Source organism: Dermacentor silvarum, chromosome 1 (genome assembly GCF_013339745.2).
Source record: "Dermacentor silvarum isolate Dsil-2018 chromosome 1, BIME_Dsil_1.4, whole genome shotgun sequence".
NCBI lineage: Eukaryota > Metazoa > Arthropoda > Arachnida > Ixodida > Ixodidae > Dermacentor > Dermacentor silvarum.
The window spans coordinates 345,369,618-345,396,625 of record NC_051154.1 but is presented as its reverse complement, the minus strand read 5'-3'; the positions used below and the strand labels follow the sequence as shown (position 1 = coordinate 345,396,625).

The 27,008-nt window shown below is 44.1% G+C and overlaps 2 protein-coding genes across 2 annotated transcripts in view; one reads left to right on the top strand and one right to left on the bottom strand.

Annotated features, from left to right (window-relative positions):
* LOC119453726 (uncharacterized) overlaps nucleotides 1-27,008 on the top strand; it is a 180,098-nt gene that overhangs the window by 85,975 nt on the left and 67,115 nt on the right. The gene's annotated exons all lie outside the window — the stretch shown is intronic.
* The window catches only part of LOC125942342 (uncharacterized), a 48,446-nt gene that overhangs the window by 17,199 nt on the left and 4,239 nt on the right, over nucleotides 1-27,008 (bottom strand). Inside the window, exons 2-3 of the mRNA XM_049660491.1 lie at nucleotides 14,230-14,512; nucleotides 2,916-3,173 (exon numbers count right to left, since the gene is read on the bottom strand). Coding sequence (XP_049516448.1) covers nucleotides 2,916-3,173; nucleotides 14,230-14,512 — 541 coding nt within the window. The remainder of the gene's footprint in view (nucleotides 1-2,915; nucleotides 3,174-14,229; nucleotides 14,513-27,008) is intronic.

The following is a 27,008-nucleotide window of genomic DNA, read 5'->3' as shown; positions in this document are numbered from 1 at the left end:
TGAAATTTCCCTAACAGCATGAAACCATCACAAAACGCAGCACAAGATCGCTCCAATATTAGATTTGGTAGAAACAAATGCTAAGAACTGCGTTTGCTCCCGCACAGCCAGTAATATATTCGATTTGATTTGAATATTCATACCCAACCGAATATTTGAACATTTCCGAATATATTTTTTTGAATCGATTACACACATTAAAAATATTCGACAATATTCGACAATATTCGAATATTTGCACACCCCTACTTCTAAGTGAACTGGAAAAAGACAATAGCTACGGTGAGCGATCAGTGGCGGTGAGGCTGCCAGTGACGCTAGAGCATAGCTGTGACCACCCTTCTGTCAAGGAAGGGCCAAGCCACTCTGCACCAGGGAGTGGGATTCGTCGGCAGCCCATGAACCGCAAACGACGTGTGGCAAGTTACCAAGCCACTAATGTGGACATGCCTTTATTTCTTAAGCCGTGGACACCATACATAGCTCAACAGAACTCAACGTCACTCTGCTTACGAAGGAACTGTCTATTTGCATCTGGAATATGCATAAATGAAACAAATGATCGCTTACTTGAATTCCGACGGCATTTGTAGCTTCTTCACTCGTGAATTCTGTATTGCTACACCCTGAACTACCATGGTCAGGCATAATTTTTTCAGAGTCGAAAACAATTTACTGAAAGCAATCCTGGCCCTTGTTGAGTTAAGACAATCCTTTTGAAACTGTACCGCAGCACAACACTATTGGCCGTGTCCGCTTGCAGGTTTTCTTGGCCCAAGTACAGTCAAACCCGTTAATAATGAACTCGATAGTTCCTTGAAAAGTGGTCATTATATCAGTAGTTCGTATTATGTGGATATGCCTTTAAAAACACTCAAAAATTAACTGCACTGAAGCTGGCATCAGCAGTCCCCATTCAGCAGCACCTTCATTTCATTGTCATATTTTCAGTGAAAACAAGGGGTATGCAGGAGATGGCGATTCAAGACGATGAGTAACACGAGAAAAAGGTGAGAGCAGGAGCCAACGTTTCGACAAGTGGACTTGTCTTCTTCAAGGCAGAAGAATACAAGTCCACTTGTCGAAACGTTGGCTCCTGCTCTCACCTTGTTCTCGTGTTACTCATCATATTTTCAGTGTCATTTTTGTTCCCAGTATGTCCCGCACCTAGCTGCAAACTTCCGTTAGAAGTTTGCAGCTAGGTGCAAACTTTTTTCATCTAAAGAATGAAATGCGGCATCATTTGGCTCTTTCAAAACAGCGCCCGGTTGCAATCACCTGTCATTTAGAAACTGCGCGACGCAGCCATCATTTTTTATTCGAGAGCTTGTGACTATCAGTGGGACATGACTATTCTGCACACGAGAGCAAACCGTTCTAGTTGGCTGAAAGCGTAAACTTTGGAAACTACTGTGGCATGCCGCCCTTCTGCAAAGGTCTCTGACATCGTGGCATTAACAACTGCGCGTCAGCCACACAAGAGCCGTAAAATTCTTTTATCTATGTCGCTTTGGGCGAAAAAAAATTCAATGTTTGAAAGGTAAAATGTCACCGCGAACCATTATCAGCAATCATGAAAGCGTAAACGAAGCACTGCCAAATCCTGATCTGCTGATAACAGTGAAGTAACCTGCCAAGCTCTTCGCAACATTGCGTGGCGGCAGCGCGTGGTGCAGCGCTCTCGCTGACTCGGGCTGCGTCGACAGGAATGCTTGAGCGGCCATTGTTCCCATAGTGGAAAGAGAGATGGTCGTTCGAAATCGGTGAAACAGGCACAATGCACATGGTACCCCACGAACAACTGCACAAAAACGAAAATGACACCATTGTGGCATCCCATGTCACACCAGCGCCCGCCCCGCACCATGCTGTTTATGCTGTAAGCAGCATGCCTCCACCTTCGAGGTGTTCCTTGGAAACGCATGACCACGTGTAACCTTCTTTGCAGCTTTCAAAATCTGCGCGAGGTGGGCGCTCGCTCTTCCTGAAGGCCGTATCATCATTGCGTTTGGACTGGAGTGGGGCGTGCGCTGCCGAGCGCCCAGTTTAACCGCGCTTCCGTGCTTCGGCACTGCACGTGTGCCCTCTTCTTACCGTGACCAGGTTCCAAGCGTTCATTGCAGCAGTATGCCGAATTTAAAAAACGCTCGTTATATCTAGAAGCAGATTCCATATGGAGGATTAGAAAATCGCAAATATACTGAAATTAGGTCATTATAACCGATAGATTGTTATATCTGGAAGTGGGGTTTGACTGTATAGTTTTCTATGCAACACAATTCTACAGAGTTTTTCACAAATAAATTCATCTTCGATGATCATAGACTCTTAAGCGTGTTGAATATTCACCCGTGCCCATACTGCACCCCTGCTTGTTAATGCAACGAAAAGTTACAACGCTTTCTCACTTATGACGCTGAGGGTTGTATTCACGAGTGCCCTATAGCTCGGGCGCCACCAGCTCGATGTGCGTCGGTGTCTCATGGCCTGATTCTCACTGAGTAGGCCCGTCAAAACTTCCCGCTAAAATGCCCATCCCGAAGAAGCTGCTGAGCGCAAACATTAGCTTGCTGAAGCTGAAAAAACTGCAATGCACATCTTGGGCCACCAAAAAGTATGAATGTGGTTATACTGCATATTTGAGTACCAAAGTTGTTACCCGGGAAGAAAACTGGTAACAAAATCAAGCATTTTTAGTGGAGTCATGAGAATAAATTTATTATTTTTCCATTTTGTACTGCCAAAGTTAAATACAAGATATTAAGGTTCACAACGTAATCCAAATTGATACGCAAAGTCTGTATGCCGCCTACCAAGCATGCACTTGTGGGCAAGGTGAGCGAATGAGGTCCAGTGGTGGCTGTATATGGCAAGATTGTTACTGTGATTATGAAGCTACAGAAAATGCCACTAACCTGAGTTGGTATTTGGAGTCCTGGCATTAGGCCCCAGAACAGGTGGTGCTCTCATTTCAGTCACAAGAACAGGTGGATCACCGGTAATGCAATGGTGCTCGTGTGGTGCATTTGCAGGACTAAGGTTGACGTTGCCGCCTGAAGTGGCCACAGTGAAGGCAGGCCCAGTATTTACAGGCGATGTCAGCAATTTGGGCATGGCTGACGGAATGACTTGCATGTACTGTGCCTGCTCAGCCCAGCTGGCATGGTTGGTGGCTGTAACAGCGTGAGAAAGGTTGTCAAGGGGGCATTTACAAAAACCAGAACATGCACATTCTGCACTACAGACAATCAAGAGTCTTTCATAGTAGGGCGTTTCCCTCTCGTTTGACTGCAGTGCTTCTAAGTCAGGCTTGGCATTCATGCAACAGACAGGCGCCAATTGTGATGCCCTCAAAAATGTCCTTATTGTTGTAATATCGTTGTAACATGTAATATTATTTCTTGTAACCTTATATTGTTGGGTGAGATTCCACAGAAAATCAACCAAGCATGTCTGGTTAACATATTAAATTTTAACGAAAATAAATATATATATGTTGGCTTTCACCCTTCGGGAACATTGAACCAGTGCTTATTTTTCGTGAAAAAAATTTATTGTCAAGAAAAATATTGGGGTTCACCGCTGCCAAGCACTTGTTTTGCCTGTATTACAGATCTGGCCTACTCGAGCAAGAAGTAGTTTAATGATTTCAAATCTGGCCTACTCGAGCAATTATTGCGCAAAAGCCTATTCCTGTGTAGACTCGACAGGTTTTTAATTTTACAATACATTTGTTACAAAGCATATGGAAGCAATTAATTTTTGTATACTGCATCTTAATTTTCGACCAAAAAAATTTGAAATTCGGCTGATGGAGCAATTTTGCATAAATTCGCATCCATATCTATCACAAGCTATTAAAGCCACGACCACAAAACTTGCTTAGGACATAGATTTGCCCATCCTTTGAATGTGACCCGTAATTTGTATTCCTAGATAGTGTTTATCGTATACAAAATCCCATCCATATACACGCCGTCAGGCAATAAAGTAAAACTTGCAAAAAAAGAGGACATTTTTAATTTCGTACAAAAGAACAGATCTTAAAAACCATGACTTGTCCTACGGAAATAAAAAGAAACATCAAAACGTGTTGTTATCTTTTGATCTGTACGGGGACAAACACCACAAACTTTTTGTGTTTCTTGTGTGTGTGTGAGTGTAGTTAGTCCGGTGACGTGCATCTCATCGCTAAGAAACGGTTGTGGGTTTCCATGAAATTAAACTATATTCTACTATATTCACAGGAAAAAGCGGTTTGTTGAAAAATGAATAAAAGAGTTCTGCCAGTAAATATGTTTGATGCTCATTATGTCCTCCCCCCTTTTTTTTAGTGGTACGAGCATCGAGCGACACTCTTGTTTCTTGCACAGCACTTCCTGTTCACCTCCCGAATGACCGGGGACGAAATTCAAAATAAATCAGAAAAACTAGAAAAAGAAAAACAGTACAGTACAAAATACATGGGTTTCACCATAGATATGATATCAAAGCTTAAGTTTAGTTACAAGTTGAGTTACTGAAGTGTCTATAATAATTAGAAATCACCGATTACCACACATCAAAGCACTGAATCGTACGACTTTGGCAAAATTCCTGGAAACCCGTAAGTAGAAAGCGGAACTAATGCCGTCATTAATGACGTCACGCACAAGAAGGTGCATGATATTTAACCAGCTAATTAATGGAAAACAGTGGCATAGACTGAATATCTGCCTAACAAAGCGGATGTGACGTCACTCCCTCCTCTCTTGTGTCTCTCCTGGCACGCACTTGCTCACAACAGCTGTGCGTGTGGGCTTGTTACACGCTCCGACGTCAGCACCAGAGAAGACGTGTAAGGTATGCTTCGTACGCCACTCATTAGGGGGCTACACCCCGCCAGACTCTCTCGAGTGAAGCCGAACAGGACAGTCGTGGCTGAGTGGAGCTCAGCGCAGTAGGAGCAGCATACCAATGAATAAGTTCAATTTTTGTTTATTTTTATTTGGTTGTTAGAAGTGTTAGGGTACTCGAGCTATCTATATATACTGTTTTTCATGCTTTTTTTTTTTTTTTTAGTTTCTTGGTTATTACCCGCCGTGGTTGCTCAGTGGCTATGGTGTTGGGCTGCTGAGCACGAGGTCGCGGGATCGAATCCCGGCCACGGCGGCCGCATTTCGATGGGGGCGAAATGCGAAAACACCCGTGTACTTAGATTTAGGTGCACGTTAAAGAACCCCAGGTGGTCAAAATTTCCGGAGTCCCCCACTACGGCGTGCCTCATAATCAGAACTGGTTTTGGCACGTAAAACCCCATAATTTAGTTTCTTGGTTATTTTGGTAGGACATAAGTAGGTAACGAATAGTTTTTTTTTTTTGGAAGCGGGTTGTGGCGCACGTGTTGCATGGTGAAAGCAGTGTAAAGCGGCAGTTTTAAACCACGTTAGGGAAGCTAGCGGAGGTAGCAGGATAGCGAGATTGCCGTACGGCTTACCGTGGGGCTTTGTTCAGGTATTTTGGTGGGCTTTCTCGTTAGGTGGTCGGGTGGACAATGGTGCGGCAGGCTAGGAAGGACAGGGGGGATGACGAGCTGGTGCAGTGCGAGGAGTGCAATCGTTGGTGTTATTTGGACGAGACCCACTTAGCCAGTTTAGCCGACGCTGAGGAGGCTAGCTTCGCGTGCAGGTCTTGTGAAGGATTTAAGGGGGCTGTGCGGCGGATGGAAGGGGAATGGGCAGCTAGTGTGGAAGAGCTCAAAGCAGAGCTGAAGGTGGAGCGAGAGCGGCGAATTGAGCTCAAAACTCGGATCGGCGAGTTGCTTCACAGGGAGGGGGCCGAGGCCGTCCTGGTAAAGCGAATAGCTGGCGAGCTACAAGAAGAACGGGAAAAGCGGGCCATGCTGGAAGAGCGGGTGGAGACGCTAATGGCACAGGCGGCGCGTAATCCCGGGTCAGCTCAGGCGGGCGGCGGGGACAGCGCGGAGACTCAGGCAGAGGCATGCCATGAGAGCAGGGAGGGACGCCTAGGAGCCGTTGAACAACAGGCGAGAGCCGGCAGCAACGCGGCGGTTCCACAACTCTACAGCGAGGTAGTGCGGCAGGCTTCGGGTGGGAAGGGACGAATGGCAGGGAGCACATCGTCACGTGTCAGTGGCGCACGGCGGGTGGAGAACGAGCTAGCGCGAACTGGAGGACGACAATCGCAGGCGGGAGGCAAACGTGTAGAGCGAAGGGTCCTAGTGGTGGGGGACTCCAACGTAGCTAGGGTTGAGGAGGGCATCCTTACAACAGTGAAGGCAGACAGGCGGGTGAGGGTGGAGGCCCAATCAGGGAAGCGCATGGTTGACGCAATGGCAAAAGCTCAGAAGGTGGTATGGAACAACATGGAGCATGAACATCTGGTCGTTATCCATGCTGGTCTCAACGATGTGCTGAAGGGAAGGAGCCATAACCTAAACAGACAGTTAGAGGTTGGGTTGCGTAAACTCAGAGAAACCACTGCGAATGTGCATGTGACCATATGCACAATCCCAGAGGTCCGGGGCCTGGCTAGCGGGATGGAACGGAGTGTGCTTGAGGCTAACCGGGTCATTAGGGATTTGAGCCGACCACATGGGTACGGCATAATGGCGGTAAACCGGGAAGTGTACGAGTCTGGCTCCCACCCTTTTGCACAGGATGGCATTCACTACAGTGGTGCCACGGGCAGGAGGGTAGGTAGTAGGATAGGGTGCCAAGCTACGGCTTTTTTGGGGGGACCCAGAGCCCTAAGACCACCAGTGTAGACGAAGACGGACCCAGAGAAGCCCCAAGATTCAAGAAATGTAGAATCGGTAGGAGAAGAAATAGACATAAGCACCAGGGGCAAGGTCATTCTGACAAAGGGTACATTAACATGCAAGGTGGCAGGAATAGGCTGAAGTGGGAGGAGATAGACGAGCAACTCAGGCAGGAAAAACTGATGGTATATGGGTTTGTGGAGACACATCTTAGGGACATGGAGCAACCTCCCTGTAATCCTGACTATGCATGGGAATATTGCAATAGAACAGAGGGCAGCAGAAAAGGGGGTGGAATTGGTGCATTCATTCATAAAAGTATGAATTGGCAAAGGGTCAAACAGGAATGCAAGGAGCATTTATGGTTAAAAGGGAAAGTTGCAGGAGAGCAGACACTCCTTGGCTTTGTATACCTGTGGACAGGAGCAAATGCCAAAGAGTAAAACAAAAAAATGCTGGAATGCATATCAAGTGACATTAATGAGCTAGGAGAAGGGTGCGAGATTATTATACTAGGAAATTTGAATGCACACATAGAAGACATGGACAGGTACACAGACTCAACAGGCAACATGATGCTGGATATGTGTGAAATGCATGACTTAGTTGTATGCAACAGTACTGAGAAGTGTGAAGGGCACATAACATGGGAGGTAGGGAGCCTGCAGTCGACGATAGATTATGCACTAATGTCACATAGGATGCACGATAGGCTAAATGTAATGAGCATAGATGAATATGGCTCCAAACGTATTAAGGTGAGTTTTAGAAGGAAAATGAAAGTAGGTAGGAGGCAAGATGAACAACCAGGTGGGATATTTTACTCGGAAAAGCAGCTTGAAATAGCAACCCAGCAAATTGAGGAAGTAATTTCAGAGGATACAAAAACAGAATGGACATATGCAAATTTAACAGGCCTATTTGAGCTAGAGCTTACTAAGGTACGAGTCAGGACAAAAGGGAACAGAAGACGTAAACCCAAGAGCTGGTGGGATAAGGAGGTTAAGAAGGCCATAGAGAAACGTCAGGAAGCATCCAGGGAACAGATATTCAAAGCAAAGGGGTGAACCAGAAGCTGATGTAGGCAGAAAATGGAATAACTTTTTACACTGTACAAGGGAAGCATCCCATTTGATCAATGAGAAGATCGGAAGAAAGGGGAGCCAATGGTTGTCAGAAAAAAAACAAAAAGGATAGAAAAGCAGCGAAGAAATTTTGGAAACATATCAACTCCTTGAGTAATAACACTAGCCTAGAGCAGAGGTTTACAGTTACAGCTCAAGGTGTTCGGCTAGAGGGACATGAGGCAATGGAACATATAAGAACAATGATGACACAAAATTTAAAGAACAAAACATAGCACGTGCTCAATCAGGTGAGGATAGACTAGTTAGTGCAGCGGCTCCACTGGCACAAAGCAAGTGAGAAAGGGCAGAGAAGAGGGTTCCTAGTAGCACGTCGACAGGTCCTGATGGCATCCCAATTATGTTGATAAAGACATTGGGCCCAAAATCTAAAGCATTAAGATAGGCAGTGAGCAAAATGATAATGGACGGTAAAGCCCCCGACGGGTAGAGACTGAGCAGGATGAGCATGATATATAAGGGAAAGGGGGACAAAGCCGACATAAACAACTACCGTCCCATAACACTGATGTCATTGGTTTACAGGGTGGTGATGCAGATTATAAAGGACAGACTGCAGGCATGGGTGGAGAGCGAGGAGGTGCTGGGGGAACTACAAAATGGGTTCCGAAAACAAAGAAGGTTAGAAGATAATCTGTTCTCATTGACACAGTGTATTGAAATAGCAGAAAAGGAACACAGGCCCCTATGGCTTGAATTTCTGGATATTAAGGGAGCCTATGACAGTGTAATCCAAAAGGATTTGTGGGACATACTGGGCACTCTAGATGTGGAAGATGGAGTAAGAAATATTTTAAAAGATATCGATAAAAGTAACAAGGTGCTTATAAAATGGGAAAACAAGATATCTGGGCCTATAGAGATACAGCAGGGGCTTAGGCAAGGGTGCCCTCTGTCACCTCTGTTGTTCATGCTGTATTTACAAGGATTAGAGAAAAAATTAGAGAGGAGCGGACTTGGCTTCAACCTTTCCTATTTCAAGCAAGGAGAATGGATTAAACAGTCATTACCAGGACTGATGTCTGCAGATGACATTGTACTTATGGCTGACAGCAAGGAAGACTTGCAAAGATTAATGGACATCTGTGGTAAAGAGGGAGATAGCTTAGGTTGGAAGTTTAGTAAAGAAAAATCGGCAGTCATGATTTTTAATGATAATCAGGGCAGCAAGCATAGGATACAGGAGGTTACGCTGGAGGTGCTGGATAAATACAAATATCTTGGAGTGTGGATAAACAATGGGGCTGAGTACCTAATGGAACATGAAAAATATGTAACGGCTAAAGGTAGCAGAAATGCAGCTGTGATGAAAAATAGGGCACTGTGGAATTACAATAGGTAAGAAGTAGTGAGAGGGATTTGGAAAGGGGTGATGGTCCATAGTTTTACTTTCGGCAATGCGGTCCTGTGCATGAGATCAGAGGTTCGAGCAAGGTTGGAAGTTAAGCAGAGAGGGGTAGGTAGACTGGCTCTGGGAGCACACGGAAATACACCAAATCAGGGGGTACAGGGTGACATGGGATGGATGTCATTCGAGGGCAGGGAAGCCAGCAGCAAGATAGAATTTGAGGAGCGATTGAGAGAAATGGCAGAAAAGCGGTGGGCAAGGAGAGTTTTCAGTTATTTGTACATGAGGAATGTTGATACAAAATTGAGGAAGCTGACCAGAAAACTGTCAATCAAATATTTGGACTGCAGGAGGGGTGCCAACCAGGAAACAGCGGTTAAGAAAAAGGTTAAGGAAACAGAGAGGGGTCTGTGGAAAACAGGGATGCAGACGAAATCAGCACTGGGAACATACAGAACTTTCAAGCAAGAAATTGCCAAAGAAAATATCTATGATAATTCTAGGGGAAGCTCTTTGTTGTTTGAAGCCAGGACGGGAGTATTGCGGACTAAGATGTACCGAGTCAAGTACCAAGGTATACTTCTTTCTGGGGTTTTGCATGCCAAAACCAGTTCTGATTATGAGGCACGCCGTAGTGGAGGGCTCCGGAATAATTTTGACCACCTGGGGTTCTTTAACGTGCACTACAACGCAAGCACACGGGCGTTTTTGCATTTCGCCTCCACCGAAATGCGGCCGCCGGGGCCGGGATTTGATCCCGCGACCTCGTGCTCAGCAGCGCAATGCCTTAGCTGACTGAGCCACCCGGCGGGTAAGTACCAAGGTATAGACACATGCTGTGCGTGTGGAGAAGAAGAGGAAACGGCTGAACACCTCATACTTTTCTGTAAAGGGCTTAACCCTACAGTGCAAAGCAACGGGGCTGATTTTTTCAAAGCATTGGGGTTTAGGGACAGTGAAGGCAAAATAGACTTTAAGCGGGTAGAAATAACCAAAGAGAGGTTATGTGATTGGTGGATAAAATCAAGGCAGGGGTGAAAGTTCACCCACCACAAAGTACAAAATATGTTCATAATCATGGCTAGGTGGCATATGCCACCGCCCGATTTAAAGGGTTCAGCCTCCATTCATCCATCCATCCATCCGGTGCGTGCTGCACTTCCTCCTCACGCTCCATCGCTCCTCGCCCGCATATCGTGCCAGGGGAAGGACGTTTCCTCGCTTGCGCCTCTGAGTTCGGTGCGTGCGTTGCGTTCCCCGTGGAGGTGGTCGACGAGGAATCCACCGTACCAAGCACAGCCTACCCACAAGAAGAAGACCTACAGACGACGGTTCTCTGTGTCTGTGTCGTTCTTTCAAAGCATACATACACAAAGTTAACCTAAAGAACACCAACGCCGAGGTGCGAGTGCCACTAAGAGACACCTAAGTAAAAGATTAGGGCCGCCTCCCATTTTTTAAAATTTCTTGTGTTTCTTGTTCCTTTCATATTTTGGGGGTTCTTTAGCTAAATAGCTTAGCAAGTTTATTTCCTTTTCCTGCTCAAAACCTTCCAATGTTGGGTGTGTAGTAGAAATTAGGTAGTCGTTTTTGCCTAGATTCCCTCACCTTCCCTTATGGCCAACCCCTAACCTCCGCCTCATTCTGCCACAGCGGCGCAGGGCTCAAGGCTGCTGTGATCCTTGTCCTTTTTTGGAACAACTCTGCGCTTCCGAGCCTTTTCTGGCAGATAGATGCTGCTCCCTCCCAGTGTCTTGAACATAAGCATTCAGTGTCGCGCCTTCTTGATGTCGCGGTTTCCTCTAGCTGCATTTTTCTCGGGTTGTCGTATCACTTTACCCTGTCTATGCTGTTATCTCATCCATCTGAGGCCCCCCATGTCATGATCACACTGTTTCTGACCTAATATTTATGTCATGTCACCTCCCTGACATTGGTGACCAAAATTGGTTTCTTTAAATGTTTTGTCAGCGGTTTCCCTAAGTGCCAAATGAAATATTTACTTGCTAGTTATGAGCCTTCTGTCGCTTTATGTGGTGTCTCTGCCTTGTTGTGCCCGCTGTTCTCAGTATCGTCTGTCAACCTGACCACAATACACAGACCACATAACACGAGTGATTCGCATCTCCTTTCTTGCGTGAGCTTTGAAAAATGCGGTGTGTTTCAAATCAGTGCTTGAAGTTTTCAAGAGCCTCGGGCAGTTGTGCTTTCTGCTTTGTTCGTCAAAGCTCAGCCAGTGCGAGTTCCCTGGCAAAATAGTTGAAAATAGAGCACCAAGTGAGTGTATTGTGTGGACTATCTAAAACTGCATAACAAAAAAATCAAGTATCACATGGATTTTTGTGGCGTGAAAAGCTTGGACATTGCTGTGCTGAACAAGAATATTGCAGAAAAAATGGCCATTGCAGAAACGGATTTTCTCTGCCTTCACTGCTTTTGTTGCAAGCAAGCGTTGACATTGTAGTCATCTCATATGTTGTGACCTGATGAAACTTGCATGTCCGATGAAGCAGCTGTGCAGGGGCAGAACAAGTATGTTGAGTGTCTTTAAATATGCCTTTTCAAACCACCAATCACTGCTAAAGTTCGCTGTCACAAGCCTTACGCAAAACACAAGACAAAGGTTCATGAATTCCTGTAAAAAAAAAAAGATTAAGCATAACGGCAGCATATGGCACCAGAAGCAAGGCATAAACGTAGGCTCACAGCTACAGCGCTTGCTCAGAGTGGCTGAGTAACATATGGGAAGCGTTTGATGATTTCGAATCTTTCACTGAACAATGCCAGTTGTTAACATTGCTCCCTGGCGGACCTTCGCATCATAAGATACAAAGAATCATTACGTTGGCATTGCATTTCGTGTTACAAAGAGCGCGTAAGTTTCAGCAAACCCATGGAGTGTGGCTGCTTCTTGACCCATATACAAGAAGGTGTCTCAGTGACACTGAAATACAGGCAGCTTTGGACTACTACCCGAAAGATAAAGGTGTCTCAGTGACACTGAAATACAGGCAGCTTTGGACTACTACCTGAAAGATGAATTCAATTGCTCGCAACCAAGTTCAAAGACAAAAGATGCCATTGTAGTTATGGTTAATTGGAAAAAAACAATCTGTCCCAAAGCGCATCATGATGTGACCTATTCATGAAGCCTTCCATTTATTCAAGACTGCTCACAGTGACACTCCTAATGGCCTCAAAATTCTACTCCTTGAGACCAATGTGGGTTCTGTGCACATTTTTGCATGAAGTGTGCATGTGTGTGCACTGTGCCAACATGAAGCTGAGCTTGTGCATGCTGGAAAAGGTCATCATCATTGCCTCGCGTATAATTTATTGCTTTGCTTTGGGGCAGCTAAGGGAAGAGATGATATAGTATAATTTTTCATGGTGTAGAGACGTCACAATTTGTTCAACACTCTTGATACCAGAACCCTTTGTTAGCAACAAGATGCGCGTCGCCACCCTAACAACAGACATCTCAAGAAATGAGAAAAGTTGGTTGCATTTGTCACCATACAGATCAAAAGTTAACAAAACTTGTTGACATTTTTTTTTCGTTGTATTTGTGTAAAACACATCATGGGCTTTAAGATCTGCTATTTTGAAAGGAATAAACGATGTCCTGTTTTTTATTTGATTTTTAAAGTTTTATTTTTTTGCCTAACGAATGAGGCTTCGGATATGTTAAACACTATCCAGGAATACGAATTGCAGGTCACAGTCAGAGGATGGACACATCTACATTCCAAGCACGTTTCTTTGTCGTTGTTTTAATAGCTTGTGGAAGAAGGATGTGAATTTATGCAAAATTGCGCCATCAGCCAAATTTATGATTTTTTGGTCAGAAACTAAAACGTGGTATACAAAAAAATGCTTCCAGATGCCTTGTAACAAATGTATTATAAAATTAAGACATATTGAGCCCACACAGGGAACGACTTTTTGGCAATAATTACCCAAATCTGCAAGATCTGTAAAGGAGGCAGAACAGGTGCTTGGCAATGGCGAACCTCCGAATGTTTTTTTTTTTTCAAAAGCTTAGCACTGGTTCAATGTTTCTAAAGAATGAAAGCCAACACATATATACATAATTCTTTTTTTATTATTAAAATTATAAGTGTCGATGGGACTGGCATGGCTGACTTGTGTGGCAAATCACCCTGTTGCAACGTGTAATATGGTTGTATGCATTCTACATTGTTATGGCATTGTTGTACTTATTACAGTGCGACTAATGTAACCTGCTCCTATCTTTGCCCTGCAAAAGACTGACAGCACACTCAAACAAATAAATCTTGAAAACCATTGTTAAAAAAGTGAAAGACATGAAAAAATAAAAATGACAGAAAGCTGTAAAATGACTGATGCAAGCCATGGCAAGAGACATTATGAGTAAAAAGCATGTCTCTCCTATGCTGTTAAACACTGGCTAAAATATCATAAATAGAATATTGAAGGCTAAAGATCACAGATACCCCTACAAATCGATGAAAACCATCTAAAACCCATCTACAAACTTTTTAGAAAATCTTGTCATTAAACAAAGACAAGTGTAGAATAAATGCAGGCCAAGGCCAGTATAATGTAGCTATTCCTTCCATTCAATTGTATGCCACGCTTATCAGCCACCGTTCACGGCCAGCCTATCTATCGAGTTGAAAACACAGGCAGAGTGCTGCTCTGGCCCCTGCCAAAACTTGATAATGGCACTGGAATAGAATCGTTAGATTATTGCAGCACAAGGAAAACAAGTTGTTCTGTCTCTGCCCGTACAATCAACTGAAAGAAAGCTTTTGTTAACTATTTTTATTTTAACACAGTCTCTCTTTGCCACACCTCAAGGGCACTTACAATATCCATTGACTGAACGATTCCCCGCTTGACTTTCATTTCAGATGAGGTCCTCTTAGTAAATCTAAAGAAGATCTGGACAAGAGCCCACATCACTGCAAGGTTTAAAAAGATATGTTCACCTGATTGAAGATGAGCTGGCAAGCTTTTGGCCACTGAAAATGAAACCGCAGGTGTCATGACAGTAGAAACAGTTGCAGCAGTTGTGAGACTTGTGGTTGTGGTGACCTCAGCAGCAGTGTCAACAGCAGTGGTAGCACTGATACTGCTGCTTGTTGAACCACCCCGTACAAGCCTTCGGCGTCGTTTCGGAACTTTCCCGTGGCTGAACAGAGTGGGCACAGCAAATGGCTTCAGTTTACGGTCCGTGCGTCTGGGCTCATACTGATCCTCTTTAAAGTGTGCCTGCAAAGTACGGCGACAAAAAGAAATTCACTTTCGTAGTTGGTAACTACCAACTACCCAACAGTAGATGGCGTAACTACTTTCAGGTATGTCCTTGCCAGCATCCGAGGAGCCACCAGTGGTGCACTTACAATAAATAGCTGCTCTTTGTAAATCAATATCTTAACCAAAACAATACCAGTGTTGTGTTTTCATTTTCTCTAGTAAGGGTTCCGTCAAGACAATGTAAAATCTGCTATGGGCAATTTCAATGAGAAAGTATATCAGATATATAGAAAACAGGCATGTTAAGGTCTGCAAACAGTGCAGTCATTTTTCTTGCACAGATTCCGCTAAAATAACAGCATTTAAACTCCACTAAGTATCCACAAAGAATAAAATGCAATGCACTTGCAATAAAGTTGAATATACAGGATGTCCCAGCCATCACGCAGCATGATTTTAAAAAAAGAGAAACGGCATCACGCGAAGCAAACCTAGTGCGTATTGTTTCCAGTAGAGTGGAGTAGCCACCAGTAATTATTTCGTTACTGAGATTTCATTAGGTAATTGTAATTATATAACTCGAGAAGTACTGTCCTAATTATCAGAGTGTCAATGAGAAAATTAAAGAGCAACAAGAAAAACTCCCGATAAAGCTTTCTGTTGCTCAATACATGCTATATAAATGTGTTTTTCTGAATATGAAAGAAGCCCGTGAATACACGCAAAGTGCCTCGAGTGGCCAGTCGCACGGCAATTCTGTGTGTATTCACGGGCTTCTTTCACACTCGGAAAAACACATTTATGCAGCATGTATTGAGCAACAGAAAGCTGTATTGGGAGTTTTTCATGTTGCTTTACAATTTTCTCATCTCAATACTCAATAACAAATCTCAATACCGAAAAAATTACTTGCGGCTACCCCACTGTACTGGAAACAATACACACTAGGTTTGCTTCGCGTAACAACGTTCCTCTATTTTAAAATTGTGCTGCGTGATAGCTGGGACACCCTGTATATTACCAAGCAGACAGTTGCAAGCAGCACAAGTATCAAATACTACTCTGCAGACACTAGAAATTTTGGAAAGAGACACCTCAACTGGTTTTGCAGGCAGTCCCACAAGTGCGATGCCCGCTTCAAAATGAATGCCCTGCCATAGCACGCCGAGTCTACAGTCTATGCTGCATTTCGACATAGCAGCTTACCGATTGCAGTGCATAAAGACAGTTCTTGAATGCCCTCTGAAAGGTTAATACTTCAAGATGTGCAGTCCCAGCACTGTCAGATCACTTTGGCTTTGTACGTTAACATCAGTGGTTTCACCTATATTCAGCGATAACCATGGGGACTAACAATGTGGAACTGATAGACTAAATGCAGCCGTTGGTGTTTTCCTGCAGTTTGAACTACTGACAGGTTTTTAGAATTGTGAATATACTCCTTCTTGTCCTGTATTTCTTTCATTGTAACTAGCAAGAAAGCCTTGAAGTTCAGAGCCATGGAGCCATAATGAACTCATACCCCAATATTTCAATGTGGATGCTGGCCAGAGAGCAGTAACAATTATTGCCATCATAGTACTCAAAGTATTGCTGCCATTATGACAACCACTAACATGGTCCAAACATGTAGCATTTTGTGATAGGTTTGTAAAATTCGTCAGGTATGCAAGAAATATCAGAATGTTTAGATGCAGGCAGGAAGCATGACAAGGTAGCGAGGACATATAATATAAGCTAAAAAACTGCCTTCTTCGCATGGCAACATCAACAATATCCAATAATGACATATCAGCAAGGTGTACTCCTTTAATCAGTGACTTTCGTTACACTGCAGACAACGAGCTGCTGGCTTAAATTATCTGTGCATTTTTATTAGGCAGTGTTCCCCCAAACAGAGTTGCTGTGCTTGACATTGTAGTGCACATGCTTTAGTTCACTGATATAGTACAAATATCAGCATTTGTATAGTGGATAGGTAGCTAGCCTGGGCCGTGACTTTGTAGCGATGCCTTCTGCTCGATTCTATGCCACTCTTATCCACTGTTCATGGCCAGCTAATCCCATTGATAACGTGGGTGGAGTGTCATTCTGACCACTGCGAAAATGCAAAAAGGAATGGCATCAAAAAGGCACTGCTACAAAATTACAGCCCTGCCCCGATTTTGAGACTGCAAGCTAGGGAGCTCCTTCAGATTTGGCTGCATTGTGGACCAAATTTTTTTGTTTTTTCCAAACATGACTGAGTGGCATCGCCTGGAGGGAGAATCTGAATTCCACGCACAATGGCGTCCGTGATACCTTCACCTTAATCCGAACAAGTGCCTCTTCAGCATCGCTACCATCGAGTTTTTAGGCCCCTTTGTCACCTCGGAAGGTATCCGGCCTCTCACTAGCAAAGTGAAGGCAATTCAACACTTTGCACCCCCGATTTCCCTAAAAAGACTCGGAAAATTCCTGGGCCTGCTGAATTTTCTTCGCTGCTTTCTTCCTAAGTGTTTAACTTTTCTGAAGCCTCTGACCGACCTACTGGCTATCGAAAAAGATCTGGCTATGCCACTTGAGTGGACTAAGGACGCTGCATCTGCCTTTGCTACTGCCAAGAAGGCACCGGCAGACGTCACCATGCTCCCATATCCCATTCCTGATGTCCCAGCAAGTTTTAGTAATATGACTTGACCATGTTAGGTGGTTTGTAATCGTAATACCTAAATATTTATATTCATCAACCTGTCAAAGGACAATTATTGAGAGAATACGTGTAAATTAAGAAGGCATTTTTGGTGTGTAATATGCATGAAGACTGATTTATCACTGTTAAGTTTCATAGACCAATCCTTACACCACTTGGAAACTGCACAGAGGTTAGATTGTAGGCAATGTTGATCACTGGGAGTTATAACTGTTTTAAAAGCGGGAAAGTGTGGTTAGACAAGTAACTTCAGACGACACTCAGCAAATTGCCCTGGATTCCCACTCCAGCCAGATCAAGAATTCCAAAATGCTACATGGTGTCATATGCCTTCTCCATATCAATAAATACTGACAAAAAGAACTGTTTATGCACTAAGGCATCGCGAATGTTCATTTCGATGAGGACAAGGTGATCAGTTGAGAATCTACCTTCCCTGAAACCACACTGCAGAGGGTCTAATATTTTGTTACTTTCAAGAAAATGAAGGAGATGCTGGTTAACCATTTTCTCAAAGAGTTGACACACTCAACTTGTCAAGGCTATAGGCCCATAACTGCTGGCCGAAGTCGGGTCCTTGTCTTTAAGTATTGGAATTATTATCGCTTCTTTCCAGCTGGACAGAATGTAGCCGACAGAGAACATGAAGTTAAAGAGTGACAGTAGTGTTTTGTAGGTTTCAAGGTGTAAGTGTTTGATCATTTCATATAGTATTCTGTCACTTCCTGGAGCAGACTTGTTACAACAATTCCGTGAGGCCTGAAACTCCGCCTTGTTAAATGGAAGATTGTATAATTCATTGATTGTGCCTTTCCGACCCAGAGGTAGTTGCTCTGCTTGTCGCTGGTATCTTAGAAATGTACCTGTGTAATGTGATGTACTGGAAGTATGCTTTAAGTGTGCACATAGAGAATCGGCCTGGTCGTCAAGGGTGTCTCTCTGTGTATCTACTAATGGTAGAGGATGAGTTTGCCGGCCTTTTATTTTGTTTACCATGTTCCAGGCTTTACGTTAGTCAGTATAAGAATTATTGCTGGATAGGTATTTTTGCCAGCTTTTCCTTTTGGCACGGCAGCACATTCTTCTACCCTCAGACTTTATTTTCTTGATGACGATGAGGTTCTCTGTAGTTGGGGAGTCACGAATGTAACTCCAAGCTTCATTTTGATTTCTGCTACCTTCCTTGCACTCATCATTCTACCAGGGAACATGCCATTTAGAGGGAAATAAATTAGTTTCAGGGATACATATTGGCGCAGCATCAATTATACACGCCATCAAATATGCCACTGCATCATCGATAGGAAGAGTAGAGATCTCATGCCATGTCAAATGCGTCAGCTCTCTGTATTGTTTCCAGTTGGCACAGTCGACTTTCCACCATGGCAGATGTGGAGAGCAATTATCACTTTTTGTTCATTTTATGACAATAGAGAAATGGTCACTCCCGTATGGACTTTTGATCGCGTTCCACTCCAGGTATGGCACGAGTGTGCTCGATGCGATGTTTAAATCTATGGATGAAAACGTTTTGTTTGCACACTGTAGAATGTGGGCTCTTATTTAGTAGGCATGCACCAGTGGAGAAGAAGTTTTCTAATAAGCGCCCTCTCGCATCACAGCGACAATCTCCCAGAGAGTGTTATGTGCATTTAAATCTTTTACAATGTAAGGTTCAGGAAGTTCTCCGATAAAGATCTGGAATTCTATTTTGGAAAGTTGATAGCTGGGAAGGATCTATAGAGAACTAATTGTGACTAGTTTATTAAAGACCACAGCTTTGATTGCAACTGCCTCAAGAGGTGTTTGCAGGTGTAAATGTTGGCAGACGACACCGTCCTCCACTATTATAGTCACATCAACCGACGAGTCGAGAGCATGGTTGCGGTCTTCACAGTAAATGAAATATTGTCGGAAAAAGTTAGTGTGTGAAGGATTGAGGTGTGTCTCTAGTAAACACAGCACTCTTGGATTTAGCTTATGTAGGAGTTCCTTAATGTCATCAAGATTGTGTATAAGACCTCTCGCATTCCAATGTATTATATGTGTAGCCAGTGGTGGCGTGGTGCAGAGGCAGAATACCCAGCTTCAAATCTGAAGGTTGTAAGTTCAAATCCTGCTCCAGTGCACTACATTTTCAGGCATGAAGTGGTGCCTGAAACCGGCAAGAAAAAAAATGTATATTGCCGAGAGCTAGTGGGGCTATACTAGCTCAGGTGCAACCAAACTAGGAAGGCCCACTAAGCTTCATCAAAGTCACTCCCTCACCAGAACAGGAATTGGCCTCCCTGGTGTAGTATTCGGCCACTACCTCCCTCATGACTCCGACAATTGGAGATTGCAGGGAGAGGCCTTCGTCCTGCAGTGGACATAAAATATAGGCTGATGATGATATGTGTAGCCATATTTGAAGTGATTCGTGCTGTGTGTCAAGAGATCAAGGTAGCTCACGAGACCTTTCCAGGGCCCGTGATACAGGATTTTTTATTTTTTTCCAGCACGCTCAACGAAGCTCCGGCATTCCTTCGGCGTCTGGGACACCGGAGTAGCGCTGCTTGCATCGATCGCCTCTTCAGAGGCGCTGGATGATACCCACTCTACGGGCATGCTCGGGGGTTTTTCGGGCCTGTCTGCACAAGCAGTGGCCCTGGGACCAGCAAAAGGGAGGTCTGCTGGCCTTTTGTGGCAGGGAGTGGAACAGCACTGGCTGCTCCTGCAAAAGGGGGTTGATGGCGTAACTGCCGTCACACTCCGTGTGACTTGGGCGGCAGCCGAAAGATGTGGCACGGCCCCCCGGCGCGTCACATCAGTGTAGGACCGATTGGAATGATTGTGGTGGACAGAAAAACGCTTGCGTGCTTTTGAAAGGAAATGTTTAGTTTCACATTGACTTCTATTATTTATTTTTCTTTCTTCCATGACGGACCCGATCTTGAATTGGCGGGGTGGTCTCCGTCACAGTTGGCACAAGGGTTGCGGAAGTACAGATGTTCGAGGAATGGACTTTGGATGCTCATTTTGCACAAGTAGACCGCCCTAAGCAGCTCTGAGATCCATGCCCAAAACACTGACACTTGAAGCATCGGTGCAGAATGGGAATGTACAGTCGTACACGAAGCTTACAATATCCGGTCTTAATTGAATCAGGGAGGTGGCTTGTTCCAATCAGAATGATAACATGCTAGGTTGGAATTTCCTTGTCATTGTACCTTAACTTAATTCTTTGAACCTTTACCACATTCTGGTCTTGCCATCCAACAGCTCACTTTCACTTAGTTCAAGGAGGTTGTCATAAGATATTACACTGCACACAGTGTTCATTGACCTGTGGGGGCCCACTGTATGTCACCAAATGCAACAAGTTTTGACAGTAAATTTGTTGTTTTGAAGCTTGTCACGCACTTTCAGAAGAAGGTTGCCACTTCCCATCTTAGTTACCTGGCAGCCTGACCCGATTGCTTCTGTCAGACATTTTGCGACAACAAATAAGGATATCGTATGGACTGTCTTGGTTTCATGTTGATTACTTGGGGAATTTTTTTTTTTGGTTTCATGAAGAAGTTAAACGTTTCATTGGTGTGCCTCCTTTTCAGGGTGCAATCAGGGAATTGGGGAATATCGTTCGCCATCAAACCTTGGAAAATTCCACAGCGATGGTAGCCACCCACCACCGAGCCCAACAACGGGACACTACAAGGTGGCATGAACACCTGAAGACGCCAGCCATGCATCCCCGTTATCACCTAACATATATATACCCGAGACTGGATATATTACACAAGGTTAACCCTTGCCTCCTAGAAAATAGGAAGTTAAAAGAAGTGAATAGATGACAGAAAAGATGGAAAAGTGAGAGGGAAAGACAAATATTAGAGAGAGAGACAGGAAAAGGTGACTACTGATTTCCCCTGGGTGGGTCAGTCCGGGGGTGCCGTGTATGTGAAGCAGAGGCCAAAGAGGTGTGTTGCCTCTGCCGAGGGGCCATAAAGGTCCAAACACCCAGGTTCAGCTCAACCCCTAGGATCCCCTTTTCACCTGATATGGCTATGACGTGCAGGGCTACACACGGGAGGGTTCATTCACCACGTGCTCGGGTACGTAGTGTCGCAACACACTAAACACCTGCTGACACAGATGCCCCTGCAGGGGGTGCACTCGCTGACATTCGTAAGTGCAGCTGTTTTCTTCATAAGAGTTTGTGGACCTTTACTGCTCTCTCCCAAGCATGTTCAGCACATACTTATTCGAACCTTTGGTGTAAAAGAGCAACTTGGAATGATACCACATAAGCAAGTCGGCGGATGCCATTTTTGCGAAGGATGAAGCACTGCCCAGGAGGGAGTCCTCTGCAGTGTTGTGGCTGGGCTGACTACACGTATGAATTTAGCCAATGTCAAAGCAATTTATTGTTTGTACTTTTTAAATGCAAATTAATGTCTATACAGAAGCATTGCATTATGGTGATGTTGCCGCAGGCGGGGTTAGTCCCTTGCATAATTCTTTTATATTTTTCATTTTTAAAAATTAAAGCATGGCATGAATTTTTTGTTCACTGCAAGTTTTCATTCGAACAAATAGAGTTTTCAGCTGCAAGAAATATTTTAAGAAAATGAAGCAATATTATACAAGAAACCGCAGCTGCGACCAGCAGAGAAGCTTCCAAGTGAATACTTGCCGACAAGACCACTCGTCAAGGCCATTTAGTCATGCAACGAGTTCCTAACTATGGCACTACATCTCGCTGTGCAAGAATCTGCGCTCGCAGGTCTTATACCCTTGGCTCTGCTGAGAGAAACTACTAAAACAGAGTATAAATTAGCATGCAGAATGACTAGCCAAGAAGCCACACTATGTTAGGGACAGGAGAGCTGGTTGCTAAGGAAGAACATGTAAAACCAACCATGCAGCATGCGGCACATTTCATGTCCGAGCTGTGGGATGCTGCCACCATCAAAACTATGGCAGTGCAATGCCAGTAGCGGTACCATGGTGATACCAATGCTAAACCTGTATCAAGACATGCCTGGTGCAGTGCCCACAACAGTGCACCAGGAATGCCCAAGGTGATCCCAAAGGCAATGACATTGCTAACGTGCAGATGCAGACAAGAGAAGAAATGAGCGAAGGTCATATAACAGCTATCAACGAAGATCATGGCTAAGCTTCACAGTGTCTGCCATGAGTAAATGAAACAAGAAGGAGCACAAGTGGACAACTTAAAGTTGCAACTCACTTCAGACATGACATTATGCACTTAACAGTCCAACATTCATTATGGCAGAGCACAGAAAAGCATTTTTCTGGAAGAGTTACATAAAACTGAATAATTTTCCTAATCTTGCTTTAATGGAAATCTGGAACCACTTCTAAGGACTTCAATTTTGGGCATATGTATTATTAAAACAATGGGAAGTGCTAACAATGCTGCTTAAACATTTCCCAGTGAATATTTTTTTTTCATGTCAAGGATGGTGTTCTACAGCATCCCCATATTCCTGCGGGAGCTCTACATTCTGCTGCTGCACATACATTGGAAGATAAATTACTGTGCATTTGTTGGTAATTATGGCAAACTTGTGGCACCTCATCTATGCAGTTTAACGCAACATTCGCTGACCACACAAAATTATGTGTATTTCAATATCAATTGCCTCTATTCTAGAATCAACGCAATTTCTCAATCCCAAGATCGGTGTTAAGTGAATGGCATAGTTTTTTTATGTGCTTGATAAGGCAAAGAGAAATCAAGGTGAGGCTTCCGACTTCTTTAAATATTTGAAAAATATTTGTATTTATTAATGGTGACGGTACGTTTTGAAGACCGAATCGACTAGGACACTATTCAATTCAGTATTTGAAGTTTTGAATATTCGCACACTTTTATTGTTGAGTCAATGGTTCCCTTGCTTTGTGCTTCCTACTTAAGCATTTTAATGGAGAAGGAAACAATGATCTGCCTAACTCACGGTTAAGGCTACTGTCACCAATGCTGCATGTGTTCTTCAGCGCAATAACCCATTCAATCATTAGTAATAAATAACCCATTAATCATCCACACTCTCTGAAGAGGCGCGCGTGTGTGTGAACCAACTGCTTATTTGTTCCTAATGCTCCACTTGGGCTTTTCCTAAATGATGCTTCATAACGTGATATGCAATGACAGAAACTTGGCAATGTTATGAATACTAGGATGTAAACAGTGGTTTAGATTAGTTGTGAAAACAGCTGCTTATTATTTTAAAAATGGTTCGATTTGCTTCAGGCACTATTCGATTCATATATTTCATTGAGTCTAAAAAATTACTATTTGCACAACCCTACTGCATGTTAAAGGGGCCCTGAAACACACTTCTAACTAATCATCGAATGATATCACTATTAAACCACGTCGCCTCACCGAATCTCCTGTCACAAAAATTTTTCGAATCCTTCAAGCACAAGCAAATTTATTGGACCAATGAGTGCCTTTGCCTCTCCTTTCATTTCCACTAGCACGCTGGAAGCTACACAACGAAGACGGCAAGAGGGCACAATGCCCCACTGGCACCGCCCAAAGGTTGAACGTCTCGGTGGCGAGACGGCTCATGGCAGTATCCCGTGATGGCCACGGTATCTACGCTATGCTTTTAATCTTGGAGGTCATGCGCAGCAGACTGGCAGTGCAAAGATGAAATGGTTTGTCTGTCCTTTTGAGACTGCAGACATAAATATTTTTCATTTCACTCAAATCAGCAATAATTGTATTACTGAAACATTCTTGCGATCACGAAATCAGCCAATAGCTGTTGTGGATTCAGCTGTTTGCGATGATGCTGCATGACGGCACTGCGGAAGCGAGAGCAAGCATTTTTTCACTGCTTTTGACACGTGATTATAATTTCCCTGCTGCATGCAGTGCAATAATATTTGGCTCACATGTTTGCAGCAGCCATGTTAACAGATCGGGAACATTTTCGTACTATGTTTAAAATGTGTTTCAGGACCTCTTTAAAACAAAATTGCAGTTTCTTGGGAAAATAGTACTGTGAAGTAGAATTCACATTGTGCATTGTTTTGCAAAACTGAGGTAAGAGATGCAAATCTGGGTGCTCATGAAAACAAGGGATAATTAATTTTGTGGACACCTGTTCAATGAGCTCACTTGCGGCACATATTGCAACCGTTTGCTTTTTGCATGCTGTTGTATGTTAGCAGCAATTCTTTTGATTCGATTGGGTTAATGTCCCAAAAGCACCCTTGCGGACTCCATGCCCAAGAATATATTGGAGTATTAGTGCTTGACACCTTCCTGCCAACTTCCTACACCTTGTGGCACTGTACTGAGGTAGTGCAATCATTGTGCCTATAGTGTTTGAAATTTGCATCACTGGGCTTTGACCTCAAGCAAAGCTTGCTTCTGAGAAGCCGTGGCTTGGTCACATAACCACCGAGGGGTCTGGGACAGCAGTGGCAAGGCGATGGAGAGGGATCTACTTCGAGCAGTTGATCAGGCAAGCTGCTCGGGGGAAACCGCAAGCATCTTCAAAGGGGCCTGGGGCCCTACTTTTTTGGTCACATAGTATATTAAAGATCTAGTGAAACCTTCGCCCAGTCCACAGACCACACCTTCACTACACAATGCTATGAGGGATGTAATTAAATTGTGGGGTTTTACATGCCAAAACCCCAATCTGATTATGAGACATGCCGTAGTGGGGGACTCTGGAATAATTTGAACCACCTGGGGTTCTTTAACGTGCACCTAAATCTAAGCACATGGGTGTTTTCACATTTTTCCCCCAACGAAATGCGGCCGCCATGCTTGGGATCCAATGCCATGACCTCGTGCTTAGCAGCCCAACACCATAGCCACTAAGCAACCATGGCAGGTATATGAGGGATTTAGTAGTGCAGTGTAAACATTTGCACCACCTGCAGTCATTCAATGTGCTCCTAAATCCCAGTACACAAGTGTTCTAGTGGTGCCGCCATAGGAATGCGGCTAGCACAGCCAGGAATCAAACCAATGATTGCATACTTCAACAGGCAATTGCTGAAAGTATGAAGCCTCCAACTAGACTCATCTAGAAAAGTGGAGATTCTTGTAGTAACTGACTAGCTTGGTGAAAAAGCTCAATGCTGTCCACAAGAGTGCTTAAATAAAATTGACCTCACACATTATTTTCAAAAGTTGTATAGACATCTTGTACGAATTGCACACTAAAGGTTACTACCCCATTGTATGCACAACGTAGAACAATGAGATCTGGGTAGAAGTTGAATAGTGAGTGAGAATCATGCAAGGTGTGCAGGTAATTCTTTTCTTTTGTCACTCTAAGCTTAGAAGGTGAAGCATTCCTACAGCTGTATGGCTGCATAACAACTTCCCAATGCTATCCAATTTTTAAATACGAAATTCGTGGCTTACGACTGCTCGGTAGGCATCTTATCAAGTAATGTTGGGCCGGTATTTTGTAGCGATGCCTTTCCGGTGCAAATGCCTTTTCGCGCTTATCGCGCTTTGTCAGTGGTCAGAGCGACGGTCCGCTCGCGTTATCAACGGGATCAGCGGGCCATGAGTGGTGGATGACTAGTATCGAATAAGCCATAAGGCATCGCTACAAAATACCGGCCCTGCATTCAAAATGCGTAACCGCAAGTTAACATGTGCGTGCAGCCATACTTTTCGACAGTAGTACAGAGTTTCTTATTACAGCCTTTAATACACAGGTCCGACGGACTAATTTCGATCGCGATCGAGGCCGATCTGGATGAAATTTCTCCGACGCGACTGGCTCCCTTTTGCAGCTTGCGCAAAGGAGACAATCGCTAACGGGACATTCGATCCTGATCGAATGTAGCCGTGGCACCGGTATAAGATTCCCGATAAAGTTAGAATGAGCAATGAAAGACACCACGCCCTACATGCTTGCAATGAGCTCGTCATGACACTGAAATTAAACAGCCCTGCCTGAGCTTGCTTTGTGTCAGGCAAGGCCATTAAGTGCGCTGGCGAATACAGAAGAACGGCGATAAAAGTGCAGGCAAGACTGGCCGACCGAAGTGTAGATAAAGCTCTTTCGCGACGTATCAAGCGTCCAAGCTACTCGGGCCAACGATGCAGAAGCTTCATTTTGCCAAAGTTACCTGGCATGCAATATGCCCGGCCTATGTCGAACTAAGCTTCAAGGGTGAAATCTCCACCCTGACTATCCACCCTACTCCCACAGAAAGAGCAACAAGTAAAAGACGGTTTGTCACATAGCCACTCTGTTAAATATGCAACTGTGTGTGTGACGTTGGTCAGACAAACAGCTTGATATTTAACATTAATACTGCGGGTCAAATGACTGCGAAGGAGCAACCTAGCTCATATGCGTATTTTCAAGGCTAAATACACCATTTGTTCCCGCTGTTTCTAACATGTGCGCAAACATTCTTCTAACGTGATGCAAACTCGTGCATGTACACGCGCAAGGTCAGGATCAGTACTGTGTACTCGAGACTTCGTCATTTCATCCACCCATTGTTTCATCAACCACAACCTTCGAAATGACCACGCTGGGCTGAGCGCAGCAAACCTGCGACCATCCCAGAGGCCACGGCTTAAGGCTGTTTCACATGGTGTGATTTTGCACTGTGATTTTCGCAGATGCGAAATTCGCAACGGCCATTTCACATGCTGCGATGTCAACAATGCGATTATGCGACACCCAGAGTTGCTTTCTGCCAGATTTGTCGCACATGACGCATAAATTCGTTTAATGTAATGAAAAACACGTGCGCGTTATAATATAATTGACCTCTCTTTATTAGGACCAAATAATACGTGCGTTTTGT